The sequence below is a fragment of the Vespa crabro genome, chromosome 9 (genome assembly GCF_910589235.1).
Source record: "Vespa crabro chromosome 9, iyVesCrab1.2, whole genome shotgun sequence".
NCBI lineage: Eukaryota > Metazoa > Arthropoda > Insecta > Hymenoptera > Vespidae > Vespa > Vespa crabro.
Window position 1 is genome coordinate 5,774,459 of NC_060963.1, and position 15,983 is coordinate 5,790,441.

General features: G+C 27.5%; 4 protein-coding genes across 7 annotated transcripts; 3 read left to right on the plus strand and 1 right to left on the minus strand.

Annotated features, from left to right (window-relative positions):
* Positions 1-88: 88 nt before the first annotated feature.
* On the minus strand, positions 89-1,628 carry LOC124426678 (thioredoxin domain-containing protein 17-like). The gene is made up of 3 exons (XM_046968675.1): positions 1,148-1,628; positions 890-971; positions 89-633 (listed from the first exon to the last, which is right to left on the minus strand). Exons 1-3 carry the CDS (start codon positions 1,287-1,289, stop codon positions 477-479), a joined length of 381 nt encoding a protein of 126 aa, XP_046824631.1. The 5' UTR covers positions 1,290-1,628; the 3' UTR covers positions 89-476.
* A 406-nt stretch (positions 1,629-2,034) lies between these two features.
* On the plus strand, positions 2,035-7,906 carry LOC124426492 (ribosomal protein S6 kinase beta-1-like). Its single transcript, XM_046968221.1, has 12 exons — positions 2,035-2,302; positions 2,401-2,441; positions 2,514-2,688; positions 3,288-3,371; positions 3,435-3,568; positions 3,661-3,723; positions 3,817-3,945; positions 4,064-4,154; positions 4,258-4,374; positions 4,508-4,747; positions 4,883-5,034; positions 5,156-7,906. Exons 1-12 carry the CDS (start codon positions 2,216-2,218, stop codon positions 5,211-5,213), a joined length of 1,371 nt encoding a protein of 456 aa, XP_046824177.1. The 5' UTR covers positions 2,035-2,215; the 3' UTR covers positions 5,214-7,906.
* A 1,334-nt stretch (positions 7,907-9,240) lies between these two features.
* On the plus strand, positions 9,241-11,651 carry LOC124426491 (T-cell activation inhibitor, mitochondrial). Of its 3 annotated transcripts, none has more exons than XM_046968218.1 (8): positions 9,241-9,416; positions 9,498-9,612; positions 9,794-10,194; positions 10,281-10,593; positions 10,665-10,765; positions 10,808-10,969; positions 11,047-11,178; positions 11,351-11,651. In XM_046968218.1, exons 1-8 carry the CDS (start codon positions 9,394-9,396, stop codon positions 11,583-11,585), a joined length of 1,482 nt encoding a protein of 493 aa, XP_046824174.1. In that variant the 5' UTR covers positions 9,241-9,393; the 3' UTR covers positions 11,586-11,651. The 3 variants fall into 3 exon arrangements, with proteins under 3 accessions (XP_046824174.1, XP_046824175.1, XP_046824176.1); XM_046968219.1 differs by having other exon boundaries at positions 10,826-10,969; XM_046968220.1 differs by having other exon boundaries at positions 9,992-10,194.
* A 328-nt stretch (positions 11,652-11,979) lies between these two features.
* LOC124426488 (engulfment and cell motility protein 1) lies at positions 11,980-15,532 on the plus strand. 2 transcript variants are annotated; one of them, XM_046968215.1, is made up of 8 exons: positions 11,980-12,226; positions 12,306-12,825; positions 12,986-13,279; positions 13,368-13,796; positions 13,894-14,310; positions 14,411-14,848; positions 14,929-15,235; positions 15,327-15,532. In XM_046968215.1, the coding sequence occupies exons 2-8, from the start codon at positions 12,715-12,717 to the stop codon at positions 15,488-15,490; spliced, it is 2,160 nt and encodes a 719-aa protein (XP_046824171.1). In that variant the 5' UTR covers positions 11,980-12,226; positions 12,306-12,714; the 3' UTR covers positions 15,491-15,532. The 2 variants fall into 2 exon arrangements, with proteins under 2 accessions (XP_046824171.1, XP_046824170.1); XM_046968214.1 differs by having other exon boundaries at positions 11,980-12,825.
* Positions 15,533-15,983: the final 451 nt, after the last annotated feature.

Consider the following 15,983-nt stretch of genomic DNA (forward strand, 5'->3'; position numbering starts at 1 on the left):
TTGAAAAAATTTTCACTTCGAATTTGTTATACCAATTATAAGTTAAGGATTTTCACTCTATAATTGTGTAACAAATTTCAAAATATGCTTTACTTATTAAAACTTATTTATTAAAATTATGCATTAATAATTTTTATAAAATCATTGTTGATGTGACAACATTATCTTTCCTTAGAAATATTGAAATATCTCTGACATGGCATTTCACTTAGTAAAATACATCACTGGGAAACAATTTTCTTGAAAAAATCCTTTTAAAGAATTTTTCCAATAAACTTGAAAATTATTTTAACTAGAAAAATAATTATAAAGTAAAGAATTAAATTATATACAATTATTTTAATGATTCTCTTTTATAAAATAGAAATAATAAACAAGAAAGTAATGGAAAAATCATTCTCACATAAGAAAATTAATTCTAATATTCAATGCTCTTTTGAATTATAGAATAATAGCACCATATAAAATGGCCAATTTTAATCATCTTCCTCTTTAAATAACATATTAAGAAGTTCTTCTTTTTGACATTCACTACCTTGTAAACGTTTTTGAGTTCCCCATTGAGCCAATGTTGGTAATACTTTCAATTGAGTTTTACTATCTTTACGGAATATACAATTAGGATCTTTCCAGCTAGAAATAGAATCAAAAATTAGATATTTTTACATTATACAACATTATTTTGGGTTGGAAACTATGTGATTGCTGGATTTCAAATAAGAAGGAAACGACAAAATCCGCAATCACTTAGTTAGCAACCTAATATATCATAAAGTATAGAAAATATAAGCGAAATAATATGTAGTAACGGTTATAAATTTTAAATACCAAATATTTATTAGAAATTCTACATATGAAGAAATTTAATGAAAAAATCTTATATGCTTACAATGCTCTATCTCCTACTTCAACCACAACAAAATGGGATGTCTTAGAGAGTACTTGTAATCCAGCTTCTATAAATGGCTCCGCTATGTTAAATTAATATAATATTTATTAAAATACTTCTAATAAAAATGAAACAATAGAAATGATTTTAATTGGATCCATAATACAAAAGTAAATTTATTGTATATCGGTAACTACTGTCTTATTACAAAATAGGTTATGTAGTTTAAAACAAATGAAAAAAATGAAATTTTTTTACCTTCAACACAATCGGGACACCAACTTTGACCATTTTCAAGCTTTGTACCTGTATATAATACAAAGACCGATTCTTCGGTCTGAAAATTTTTAAAAAATTGTAAAAAATTTTCGTATCCTATAACGTGATGACGAATAGTCATTTTGTGTGATTTCTTTTAATTATATTAACAAAATACTTTTTCCAATTTAAATAACGATATTTTATCGATACGAAACAAAGAAGAAGTCTGTGTAATCTTATAAATATAATGTTTTATCAATTTAAATAGCGATAACAAATCTATTGTTTCACTTCACTTTATGATGTCTGATCAAAAAAATATCAGCACGTGATAAGAACTGAAATACTCGAAGAAATCATTTTATGAAATTTGAATAATAATACGTATTATATGTACTTATTAAAATCTGTATCGATTCCTTTCACTAAAAATTAAAATAGAAAGTAAATAATTAAATATAATAAACTTTTACTTTTCTTTCGGCTCGGATAATAATATAAAAGAAAAACATTGCGTAGAAATAACCATAACGATAGAATTTCAAGTTCATTTATCCTTTATCTAAACCATCGTATCTTAATGTATAGTAACTTGAATACGATTCGAATTAGAACATATATAATTAGAATTTTCCTAATTCTTTCATTGTTTCGTGGAACAAAGATCATTTTCATGATAATAATCATGTTATTTGAACGTACCGCGTTAAAGGTCATGTATGGATGGTAAAACTGGCAACAGCGCGAAAAGCAATCACGTCAGACGATTCGTAGTGGGACCAAACAAGACTCTAAATACGCGCGTTGATTGGTCAAAAATATGTTTTCTCCCACTCGATGATAACCGATGACAAAGACGTTCAACCAATCAACGAATTGATGAAGTGAGGGTGTTTGGTATGCTCTGCGACAGAACAGTTTGTGCAAGGAAGGTGGTAGTAGTAATTCAAGGTTTCTGCAATTTAAGGTGCAACAATATTTCTCAGATACTGCACGCTGCATCGAAACAATTCACATTTTCTTCAGCCTGCGGACGTCTTTTGATATAAAACAATCGCGTCCAGAATGGCTGCGGTATTCGATATCGAATTGCACGACGTGGATACAGTGAATAGGGACGAGTCCGACGATGATGTTATCGAGATTGGCGAGGTAACTTTCCTGCTTGTCTATTCACGAATCTCAATATTTTCTTTTTATCATTCCATACTTCTTCTTATTATTTCAATCAAATTGTCACATTTTTATAGGAAGACTATGATGCTAATCCGAATGTGAATGAGATAATTGAGTAAGTAGATTTTTACTTTTAGTTTGTAAGTCGATTTAATATACTAACATAATAACAATGATATTTTAACAGATCGGATGGCGTAGAGACAGTTGCTATATCTGAACAAAATGTTAATCGTGGAAGAGAAAGAGCTGGACCACAAGATTTTGAACTTTGCAAAGTTATTGGAAAAGGTGGATATGGAAAGGTCTTTCAAGTACGTAAAATAACAGGAAATGACAGTGGTACAATATTTGCTATGAAGGTAAGTTGAAACATTGCTTTGTTTATAACATATATAGTTAATATATGTGCTATTATAATAAGAGAGTTAATAACAAATTATACATTTTTATTGCTTTAATAAATGTTGCATAAAAAAAAAAAAATAAGTTATCTTTTATATATTTATATATAACGAATTTATTTGTGTTTATATATACATATATATACATATGCTTTTTTGTTTTTTATAATGTGGAGAAAATCTTTAAAAAGACATTCTGGCTAATTAATGAGTAATAGGGTAATATGGGTTTCTTATCCACTAAAACCCCCACAATCATTCTTTGGAAATCTCTCTTTGAAGTACATCTGCATTACTTTATGGGGAGAGTTCTTGGTTGAAGTATGTTGGCCTCACCCACTACTTTCTCTCTCTCTCTCTCTCTATATATATATATATATATATATATATATATATATATATATATATATATATTTTTTTTTTTTTTTTTTTTTTTTTTTTTTTAATAATAAAAAAAGCTACATATTTTTTATGAAAATGGCATACTTCTCTGTATTGTTCTATTTTGTGATAAATTTTCAATACTATAAGATTTTATTATTTTATTTATACATTAGGTATTACATAAGGCATCTATTATAAGAAATCAGAAAGATACTGCTCATACAAAAGCTGAGCGAAATATTTTAGAAGCAGTAAAGGTAAGATTTACATTTATTAATATATTTTTACACAATTCGTATTTAACATAATTTTTCTTGCAGCACCCATTTATTGTAGATCTTATGTATGCTTTCCAAACGGGGGGTAAATTATATTTGATCTTAGAATATATGTGTGGTGGTGAACTTTTTCGACATTTAAATGACGAAGGAATATTTTTAGAAGATACTGCATGGTAGGAGATTATACAAGTATATGTTATTGCTTGTTTCTACATTGTTAATTAAAAACAGTTTTGAATTTAAAATGTATATACTTTTATTACAGTTTTTATTTATCAGAGATAATATTGGCTTTGCAACATCTTCATTTACAAGGAATTATTTATAGGTATTATATATTTATAACATTAATGATTACACATTCTATGTTAATACTGTTTTAATAAACATATTATTAATTATATTGTAATTTGCTTTACAGAGATTTGAAACCAGAAAACATTTTGTTAGATGCAGAAGGTCATATTAAATTAACTGATTTTGGTTTATGTAAAGAACATATACAGGATGGAACAGTTACACATACGTTTTGTGGTACTATAGAATACATGTAAGAACGTGTAGTTTTTTTTTTTTTTTTATTATTATTATAATATTATCTATTTGGAAATTAATATTATCTAATTGGGAAAGAAATGTTATTTTTTAACATTGAGTTCCTTTTCTAGGGCTCCTGAAATTTTAATGAGAAGTGGACATGGAAAAGCAGTAGATTGGTGGAGTCTTGGTACTTTGATGTATGACATGCTTACAGGATCTGTATGTATTTCTATAAGTTAGATATTATATAGATATTCTATGGATAGATATTATATTTCTATATTTACTGAGTTTTTGTAAATTGTGTTACTTTTATTTTCAGCCTCCATTTACATCTGCTAATAGGAAAAAGACTATAGAAAAAATTCTACGTGGCAAATTAAATCTCCCTCAGTATTTAACACCTGATGCTAGAGATTTAATTAGAAAGCTGCTGAAGGTTGATAGACACTTCTTTATTTTATTTTTTTTTTTTTTTTTTTTTTTTTTTTTTTTAAGTATCGTTTTATTAAATTAATTTTCAATAATTTAATAATATACAAATAATTTCTATATATTAACTTTTGATACAGAGACAAGTCGCACAAAGGTTAGGCTCTGCACCATCGGATGCAGAACAAATAAAAAATCATCAGTTTTTTAAGCACATAAATTGGAACGATGTTATATCCCGAAAATTGGAGCCTCCATTTAGGCCAATATTAGCAAGCGAAGATGATGTATCTCAATTTGACAAGAGATTTACAACTTCTGCTCCTATAGATTCGCCTGCAGAATATACTTTGAGCGAATCAGCCAATAGAGTCTTTCAAGTAAGTTTTTTGTTCAAAAAAATCACTTCTGTAAATCTTATAACATTTACTAAATCTCACTTCAGGTAATTAAAAACTTTCAATTATTTTATAATTTTCCTTTTATTAATTTCTTTTTTATTTGTTCTCTTATAGGGTTTTACGTATGTAGCACCAAGTATATTGGAAGATATGTATTCACAACCAAGAGTTATAAATGCTAGAAGTCCTCGCAAAGGCAATACCCGTGGTTTCTCACCAAGAAATACACATTTCCATTTGCATAATTCGCATTTGCAAAATCATAGGTAAATCCTTTTTTACTACTTTATATACATAATATAAAATTGTAATAATTTAAGAAATATGAGAATCAATTTTAACTACAATCAAAGTAATTAAATATAATGTTTATCACTTAATTTATAGGCACAATGGTGTAGGACATAATAATGTGGAAGACACAGAAATGATAGAAATAGGCTAACTCTCATTTCTTAAATAGTAAAATTATGCTTAGCATTTTGGCCTAACTGCTGAATATCCGCGACCTAATCCTCGTGTCTCAGGGAGGGATTTTATAAGCGTACAGAAAGAGAATAGCATAGGATGGGTCTGATCTTAACTGCTTCAGAGGATATCCAGCAGTTATGTTTAGCTAATTTTTTTTTAATCAAATGTATCTATTACGAATTTATTAACTAATATTACGTTCTAAAAGAAGCGATGTGTGTGTAAGCGGTTGCTGGTATCACTGAAAATAATACTTACATCTGGTCTATAATACAGGAAAATTAATAACCTGTTAACCGTGGAGAATGAAGTTATTTCACTTTTCTCGTGATACAAGAATAAATAATTTTTTTGGTTTACTCACTACTATTAAAAAAACATACATCTAATTTTTTATTTTACGATTCATTAATTTAAAAAAATATTTTCTGTCTTCATCCGCGTTATTTTACTTGTAATCGAAATAAAGTTCATACATTTACATTCATTGATAGAAAACCTCCTCGATTAACAGGTTGATCTTGAGTTAATATTTTGTTAGTAAGTATAATGAGAATTTACATTTTGTATTTACATTTATACAATTTCTCTTTTGCGATTCACGTTAATAGTATTGGGTTGGCAACTAAGTGATTGCCGGATTTTAAATAAGAAGGAAACGACAAAATTCGCAACCACATAGTTGCCAACTCAATATATTTATGTATACATGTCCAGTACATTGACGTGTATGTTATGTGCACATAGATACGATTGAGTATTTAATATGACCGAAAATATAATGCTAATTTTGTAGATATTATTTACGAAAGACAAATGTAAGACAACGAAAATCTTAATGCTGCCATCAACCGCTCTGTTGCTTTAATCTTTTTTTTTCACGCTAATACTTTATTTATAAAATTAATTTTAGCAGCACATTGATTATTTATAAAATTAATTTTAGCAGCAATAATGTTTCTATGGGAGCAACGATGAGTATATTTTGCCTAAACAATAGTTGAAATTAGAAGCATTTATGCAATGAAGCAATGGAATTGCATTTTTACAGTTTAAAGTTCCTACAAAAAATTGCAATATATATGAATATTTTGCTCACACGACATAATAATATTTACTAATAGAAACTTATGAAATATAGTGAATTATCTTTAGCAATTTTTTCAAAATGCAATTAATTGTTCCAAAAATAACAATTTACTATATAAGCATGCTGCCATAGCAACCATATTACTGCACAATTGAAATATCTAAAAAAAATTAAGAATTTTATATTTGTTCCTATGTTTTACACTTATTATAGTGTTTTTTAATTACAAAGGAACATCAATGGTACAAGTTACCTTAAACTTTTACTTTTCTTATTTTTGTGTTAATTAATGCAATATTGACTATAGACATATATTCATAGATAAATTATATAATACAAAATATAAGCAGGAGTAACAATTTGATGCTCAGCAAATTTCCAAACTACCCAAGTGTTCACAGGCCATGATATCTGGCAAATATTACGTTTAACTACTTATAATAATTCCATGGTCGAGATGTAATATTAATCCAATAACAAAGAACCTTTCTCTATATAATTTGTGCTTCACAATTAATTCGATATGTGTGTGTATATATATATACACACATATATATATGTGTGTATATATATAAATATATATATATATATATATATATATATATATATATATATATATATATATATATATATATATTTAATGTTGCATTTCGACTATGTACGCAAGTAAGTGCGTATAATATACACATAAGATTATACTATTCGCAGTTGTATTGTAATGTAAAAATATCTATTCGAAAAATATGATAATTTATAAGCTATTATTGTATGTATCAAAGGACGTACATTTTCAATGTTAAATTAAGAATGTGCCTACAGAGTTTTCAAGATGCTACTAAAACTAGAACAATGTGCCGAATTTAGAAACTTAGACAGGAGATATACCTGGAGCATATTACAAAGTGTCGTTAAACATTGTTAAAACAAATTACTGTAAAAATCAAATAAAATTAGGATTCTTTTTTTCTTTGCAATTACAATTATAATACTTTTCATAAAGAAAGTATAAATTATGAAAGCAGAGATCTATTATTCATTATTAATTGTTTGTAAACTGAGCAATGAACATTGTAGTGAAAAAATATTTCAAAATATAGCAAATAGAGAACTTTGTAGTTGAATTCTTAAAGCTCTAATGATGTGCTCTCAAACAGACTGTGACATCGATACTCATTGTTATGATCCATTTTCAACAGGACCTAAATAAGGATTATGGCGCTACATGTTACTATTATTAAGGAATTCCTGCAAATTAATATATCAAATATTTATCATGGTACACGTTCAGTTATTTAACTAGTCTGTTTTTAAAAAAGTGACAAAAAGTATTATTCAGTAATCTTCCTATCATAAATTAGGAGCACATATTTATCGATTGAGGCACGATTTATATTAATTGAAAATTATAAAAGATGTTAGAATGAAATTAACACAATTAACCTCTACAAAAAAGGTAATATGTGTTTCATGCTTCCAATTAAAAAAAATTGTAGTTTCTTCAATTGATTTATTGCTATCATGGTTTGTAATCCTCTTTAAATCGTGTATACAAATAAATATAATGATTTGTGACTTAAGATCGTTTAAATATGTTAGATTATTGAAATGCATGAAAAATAATACAAATACCTAAATGATCATGGAAAATATTACAAATTAAATTAATATTTTGTATTTAAATTTATTTAATCGATATGTACTATCTAGGTAATGCTGTATAATCTCGCAATAATAATTTTTATTTTTTATTATCTAACATAAGTACACATAGATCGTATCTATTATTATTACTATTGATATGATTGTTTATATCATAATATAAAAACCTTAATAATTGAAGTTGAAATTAATATAAAATATATCACATCGATCAAGGAATCCAATGATGGATTACTTTACAAATATCTACAAATATCATGTGAATTACACATTTTAATGAAATTCTAACTTTTGTTCACTATTAACTGTTCATTACTCTTGGTTTTGGAATGTTTTACAATGAATACAAATATAATATTTGAACGATTTTGAAGAATAAGATCTTATTTTAAAGATGAAGGTTTAAGCACGAATCCTGCTTTTTCGAATTTTTAGAAAAGCTTTATTTTTATGAATAAACTATTCTTCAAAAAACATTACTTTATATTGCGATTTTTTTTATTTAAAAAAAAAAAAAAAAAAAAAAAAAAAATTTCTGTTTATCATACGAGTAAATGATGGTAATGATACAGCTATGTATCTCAGTAAACGATTTTAGTTTAGGTATAACGCTTATCAATTTTTCTATGATATGCATTTCATCGTAATTAATATCAAATTAATTGCTGCTTAAATAAGCTTTAGCTGTATATGTAAATTTAATGCGAAATAAAAAATATAAAGTAATTTATCATCAGAGAAGTATGATATGTTAGGCGTCAAAATAACATAACCAAACAAGCTTATACACCGATACAATAGGAGCTTAATGTTAAGCTCTTGTAGTTCATACTTTGTCCATATTTGTCGTTAAAGTCGCATATGATGCGATCGAAAAATAGTAATCAGATTTAATATTGAATTTACTATAAAATATATCATATTGATTGTTAAATCCAACGATAGGTTATTTTACAAACATCCATAGACATTACATGAATTGCAAAATATCTTATGAAATTAAAAGTTTTATTCGCTATCAAAGATGGACGCTTACAGCGGCTGAATGTTCCATTTTAAAAACAATAAGATGGCGCGACACCCTAGTTATATGTATACATATACATATTATGATCCCCTCCTTTAACCTTGGCATTTGCTTTTTATATTTTTTATTTTTACATCCGTTGAATGTGGGCGAAAACGTGCATAGCACGTGATATTTAATCCGTATATGCATGTACATCATTTCTGTATACTATGTACGCAACGCTCTAGCGCGCACGCGCGGAATTAAAGTACAATGCGCTTGGCAAGTTCTTTTTTATGTATGCAACCAGTAATGACAATAATAATTGTGCTTTAGTTGATAAATTCTATTGAGAGATGAATTGTATAACGTCACGGCGGTGATTAAATTAAAAATATGTATTGCAAATTAGCAAGATGGTAATATGATCAAAAAATTAATTTTTGAAATATAAGTTGTGGAAGATCATTGACAAATTAATACATAAATTTTGTTAATAGTTTTTATAGGACAGATGCAGTGAGAGCTTTAAGTATGGGTGAAGTATCCACTGCACTTAGACCTTTTTATTTTACTGTTCATCCTGATCTTTTTGGACAGTATCCCACACAAAGGGTAAATAGAGAACAATAGATATTATTTTTTTTGTACCATTCACATCTACAGACAATTGAATATAAATAATTTTATAAATTTCATATGCTATTCTAATTGTTCATCATATTGTAGCAAATTCTATATAATATTTTCATGGGCTTTCATTTATATTAATTAGATTTTTCTTTTTTTACTTTAGACTGTAAATGAAAATTCTTTGAAACAGCTAAGCTCGATTTTAGAAACTCTTCAACAGCAAAGACCTATAAGACCTACAATATTGCCATTTTACTTACGTTCAAAAGATGAAAAAGATCTGAAGGCTGGGAAATTTACATTAGTTAAAATACAACTTAATGAAAAAGATTTAAGGAAAACAATTCGTTCTATCCTACAGACATGTGATTTGCCTACAACATTTGTGGATAAAATAGAAGAGAAATCATTGAATACACAGTTTCAGTCATCATATAACTCAAAATATTGGCAAAGTAAATATAGTTCAGGAGAAAAGTTAGATTTTTCTGAATTAGAAAATGATCCTATTTATGCTTCGATTATTATGAAAAGAAAATTAAATATTGAACCAGATACACTGAAGTAAGAAATAATTTATAAATATCATTTAATATGTAATAAATTATATTGGACATTAATTAACAATATATATATCTAATTTTAATTAGAGCATATCTTGAAAAACACATAAATGAAGTACATGTAAAGTTAGAAGCATGTAAATCAGTAAGAGAAGAGGTGAAAAAATTGGTTAAAGCATTATGTTTGGACTTAGGTCTAAAAAATATTATATGGGATTGTGGTTGGAATATTGCTCATTATAGAGGTTGTTTATTAGCTTTTCAAGCATTAGCAGAACATCATCCAGAACCAATGGAAATTTTGAAAGGCAGGACATTAATATTTGCTAATGACACTGGAATAAATTTAGAAGGAAGTGTGATGCTAAGCTCTGGCGAAGTGAGGCATAATTGGCTTGATGTAAGAATTGTTTTTTTTTTTATATCATATATGTAATAATTCATTATTACAATAATATTTCTTTTTGATAGCTGATAAAAAATGTACAGAAGTATGATACTATATTGCAAAGATTGCCAGCTTTTGAAAAGGCGATATCCACGGTCCTTCTTGATATTAAAGTGGGAAGACGGTGCGTAATACATCACATTTATTGAGTGACGGTAAGGCTCAGGGTACTCTATATGTGCAGGAAATTCATGCCTAAAGTAATGGCTGGTCAGTATGAACGTCAACTACGACAACTTACGACTACACTATCCGATTATCGAGGAAAGAGACATTATCCAGATGTTTGGCCAGCAAATTTGTCTGCATATGAGATAGTAATAGAAGCGTTAGTAATACTATTTTATGAATACAAATTCTTAATACAAAAAAATAGTTAACATAATAGTTGCTTCATATTTTTAGTGAAGCAGGCCCTTTAATGCTTTCTCCAACTGGACAGTTTATTGTACCATCCTCTTGTCCAAGTCTTTTGCTGGTCAGTTTTATTACAGAAAATTTAAGCGAAGCTACCAAAAGATTGCATCATTATAACAAGTAAGAAAAAACATTTTTCTTTTTTATTTGTAATACAATATTAATATATATATATATATATATATATATATATTTATCTAAAATATATATTTATCTATATATATATATATATATATAGATAAAAATAATGAATTAATTCTTTAGATTATTAATACACGTAATTTTTTTATAGTATAAAACATGTAGAACGAGAACTTCATCAAAAGGTTATCAAAGAGTTAGGCTTGATTAGTCTTAATAAAGATGATAGCATTACACCAGATTTGATGATACAATGCTGTGAACGATTGCTCATGCACAAAAAACCATTAGCTCCCTTATTAGATGGTATAATGCTTTGGGTAACACATTATTACTCTGTTATGAGCGATGGTGTATTATGTATACCATGGGATTGGAAGCTTTAATTTAATGTAAATTAGGATAAAAAATAATGTCAATTTATACAAATATATCTGTTGATTACAATCTAATCTATATTAGGCTTAATTGATTAAAAAGATCTGTATATATATTACAATTATTTAAGTAAGAATGCCTGTATGAGCGTGTGTCTCTTTTCTTTAGTAAGTGCAAGTATCAATTGGATTTTTTTCTATAAACTTTATGTAAAATTAATAGTACAATATAAAGATGATAAAGCTTTATGTTTAATAATTAAAATAATTTTTTTTATTTCTTCTGTAATGATTATATATATGTAAAAGATAATGACATGTACTGTTTCTTCAAAACAATTCTAGTACTTTTTAGTGAAACTAAATATAAAACATATATTTTATAAACTTAGAATAAGTAGATGTGTAAGATAAGAAAAAAGATATATGAGTAAAGTTATTCAATATCTGTCGCTAGATAGCGCTTGTGTTACTATCAATCACACAAGTTTCCTCTATGTAAGTTTTAATATCGCTGCATGTCACCATATTTCCAATTTTCTTGATAAATACGGGATATATACTAGGTATACATATTAAACAATACATTGTTTGTTTACTATATGAACATTTAAATAATAAAAACTTGTGTCTAAACTATTCGGTATCATGTAAGAAAGTAAATTTTTATAATTTAATTTTCTTTTAGATTTACTGGTAATAATTAATTGTTATATTTTATTATTGCAGTTTATACTCTCTCTCTCTCTCTCTCTCTCTCTCTCTCTCTCTCTCTCTCTCTCTCTCTCTCTCTCTCTCTCTCTCTCTCTCTCTCTCTCTCGTAAATAAAATGGCTACCGCCCAAAATTAAAATGAAACAAAATGCTACGTATGTGATTTTATTTTTATACGAGAAATTATGTAGTGATGTAGAACTTGCGACAATTTTATGATGACGTAACCTTTACGAGGAATATTTCCCAAAGATATATCAGTAATTGAAAAAGCATTTTTGAATGACAGTTGTCACTTTTATAACACGAGTCATGCAAAAGTCGCATGATTAATGATACAAAATATAAATTGACATTTAATGAATGTATTAAATGTAATTTACATGATTGTTGATTATATTTAACTGTTCAATTTATATGAGAAAATGCCGGTCCAAAAAGATTCCAATATTGTGAAAATCGCTGTTCAGATGACAGACCAAGTACCACAGCTAATTGAATTTAATCAGAAACAGCCATTAACTGGTATTATTCAGGTAAATAAAGTCTTAATGCAATTTATAAAACATATGTATCGTTAAATAAGTAAAACATTATTTTAATGAATCAATAATTTTATTCATTAATAAGGAACATTTGAATAACTTATAATACTCAAATATTAATTTACCTAATTATTATTTTTTTTTTTCGTAGGAGCTGTGTAATGGATGGGGTCTTTCTGATTCAGAATTATATTCATTACAATTTTCTGAAAATAATAATCAAAATTATATTACAGAAAAAAATCGTAATGAAGTAAAGAATGGTAGTATTCTGAGATTGGAATTTTCTCCTTCTAAGATAGCTACTGATATATTGACAAAACTGAATAGTGGCACACCAGAGGAAAATATAACAGCATTACAGAAATTAAGTTCTTTAAGTACAGATATGACATTTGCATTAGAGTTTATCAATAAGCAAGGATTGGGTCTTATTATTTCTCAGGTATTTCAATTGCAATAACTCTTTACTAATATAAATAATAATTAAAAAAAAAATATGCTTATTATTCTTTTTGTATATATATGTACAGGTTGAGGGTGGAATGCGTAAAGGTAACGCTTTAGCATATTCTCTTCAGTCCTTTGTAGAATTGATGGATCATGGGATTGTATCTTGGGATATTTTGGAGATACCATTTATTAATAAAGTAGCGAGCTATGTGAATAATCAATCTGTATCTCTAGATACCAATATAATTGAAGCAGCACTTAGTATTTTAGAAAATATTGTTTTAAATTCATCAGGCAAATATGCTCAAGTTGAAAAAGAAGTTACCTTTCCTAATTTGGTAATGCATTTGCAAAGTACAAGTCCACAAATACAGCAAAATGCTATTGCTTTGATTAACGCTTTATTTCTCAAAGCTGACACATCCAAACGAAGAGCTGTCTCTGCTACATTGCAGTCAAAACAAGTCCGAAATGTTTTTCTTTCCAATATAATTAAATCAAGTGGACAGGTACGGTGTACTGACATTTTATATATTAAAATTATATGTCTGTCGATCTAATTGCATTTCAAATGTTAATCTATTAGTATTTTAATTATTGTTTCAGGTTGGTACAGAAATGGCGCATCAATTATATGTTCTACAAACACAAATTTTAAGTCTCTTAGAACAGAGAATGATGACTAAAATGGATCCACAAGATCAAGATGCACATGATAAAATAAAAGAACTTAGACGAATTGCATTTGACACAGAAGGTGGTATTGGAACAGATGTAACAGCACGCAAGCAAGGTTTATATGCTAAGGATTATAAAAAATTAGGTTTCAAATATGATATTAATCCTGCTCTTGACTTTACGGAAACTCCACCCGGTATGCTAGCGCTCGATTGTATGGTATATTTTGCTCGTAATCATACAGAAAATTATACAAAGGTTGTCTTAGAAAATTCTTGCCGAGCGGATGAACACGAATGTCCATTTGGCAGGACAAGTGTTGAACTTGTAAAATTATTATGCGAGGTATATAAGAAAATACATATTTGTAAAAATATTGATATTTGTTATTTTTATTTTATAACAATATATACTGTTTACTCTAAAATCATACTTTTTCAATAAGGTGTTACGTATTGGAGAAGCACCTAGCGAACAAGGACAATCGTATCATCCTATGTTCTTCACGCACGATCATCCATTTGAGGAATTTTATTGCGTTTGTATAGTTTTATTGAATAAAACATGGAAAGAAATGAGAGCCACTATCGAAGATTTTGTAAAAGTATTTTCTGTTGTAAGAGAGCAAATTACAAGAGCACTTCAGTGCAAACCAACAGGATTAGACAAATTTAAAAGCAAATTACAACAGTTGACGTATTCAACGATCACTAATCTTTGGCAGCAAGAAAGGACTAGTCGCGAGGAATGGGAAAGTCACGCAAGACCGATTGTTGAACTCAGAGAACAAATTACACCTGAAATATTAGAGTTAATTCAACAACAACGTCTTGGATTTTTAGTAGAAGGAACTAGATTTATGAAATATAGCGCCAGAGGACAGGTAAATGATCTTTATTTGAAATTGGCCATATTCAAATATAATAATTCATTAGTAAACCTAATTTGTTTTTAAATTTTTAGAGAATAAAGGATAAATTTTGGTATGTGCGTTTATCACCTAATCATAAAGTATTACATTATGGGGATTGCGATGAAAAGTCAGTACCATCGATAGATGAACTACCTACAAAATTGGCTGTTGTTGAGATTCGAGGTTTAATAACTGGAAGAGACTGTCCTCATATGAAAGATTTACAAAGAAGAAAAACGACGCATCAATTAGCATTTTCCTTAATATTGGATTCTGTTGAAGTTTCCAGTCTAGATTTTGTTGCACCTGATGAACAAGTTTTTGATTATTGGACTGATGGCATTAATGCTTTACTTGGTAGATTGAAATTTTAATATTATTTAACAATCTAATTAATTAGTACATATATTACTTAGTATTAAACAAATCTTGTTATTGTTTTTCGTAGATAATAGGATGACCAGCAAAGAAGCTGAAAATGATCTGGAAACTTTATTATCTATGGATATTAAATTAAGACTTTTGGATGCTGAAGGAATTGACATACCTCAAGATCCACCGCCAATTCCTGAACCCCCACCAAATTATGACTTCTGTTACGAATTAAAGTAATATGTGCAATTGATATTTAATATACATTCTATTAATACGATATATTAATTGTGCATGCCAAATAACTGCCAGTAGTGAAATTGATGTAATTTAACGTAAGTAATAGTTTTTATATATTTAATTATATTATGTTTAATATTTTTATTAATGCTTTTATTCATATGTCTACTTTTATAACGGGATGCCAAAAATATTATTACCGTTTTTTATAGAATTTTATACACGTATATTTATATAAATTTGTAATATACAGGGTGATCGTTTTATTTTATATAATAAAATATTCGTATTTTAAAGTAGAGCATAGGTCTATATAACTATTATTTACAGTACTATTTCATTATGCAAATTAAAACGATATACCCTGTATATTACATATTGTACGTATAATAGGCTATTGCTTTGCTAAAAATTATATAGAGGCCTTTTTAAACTTTTTAATAGAAATTAATGACTAAGATGAATACTTTTTTCTGTATTACATTAATCGTGA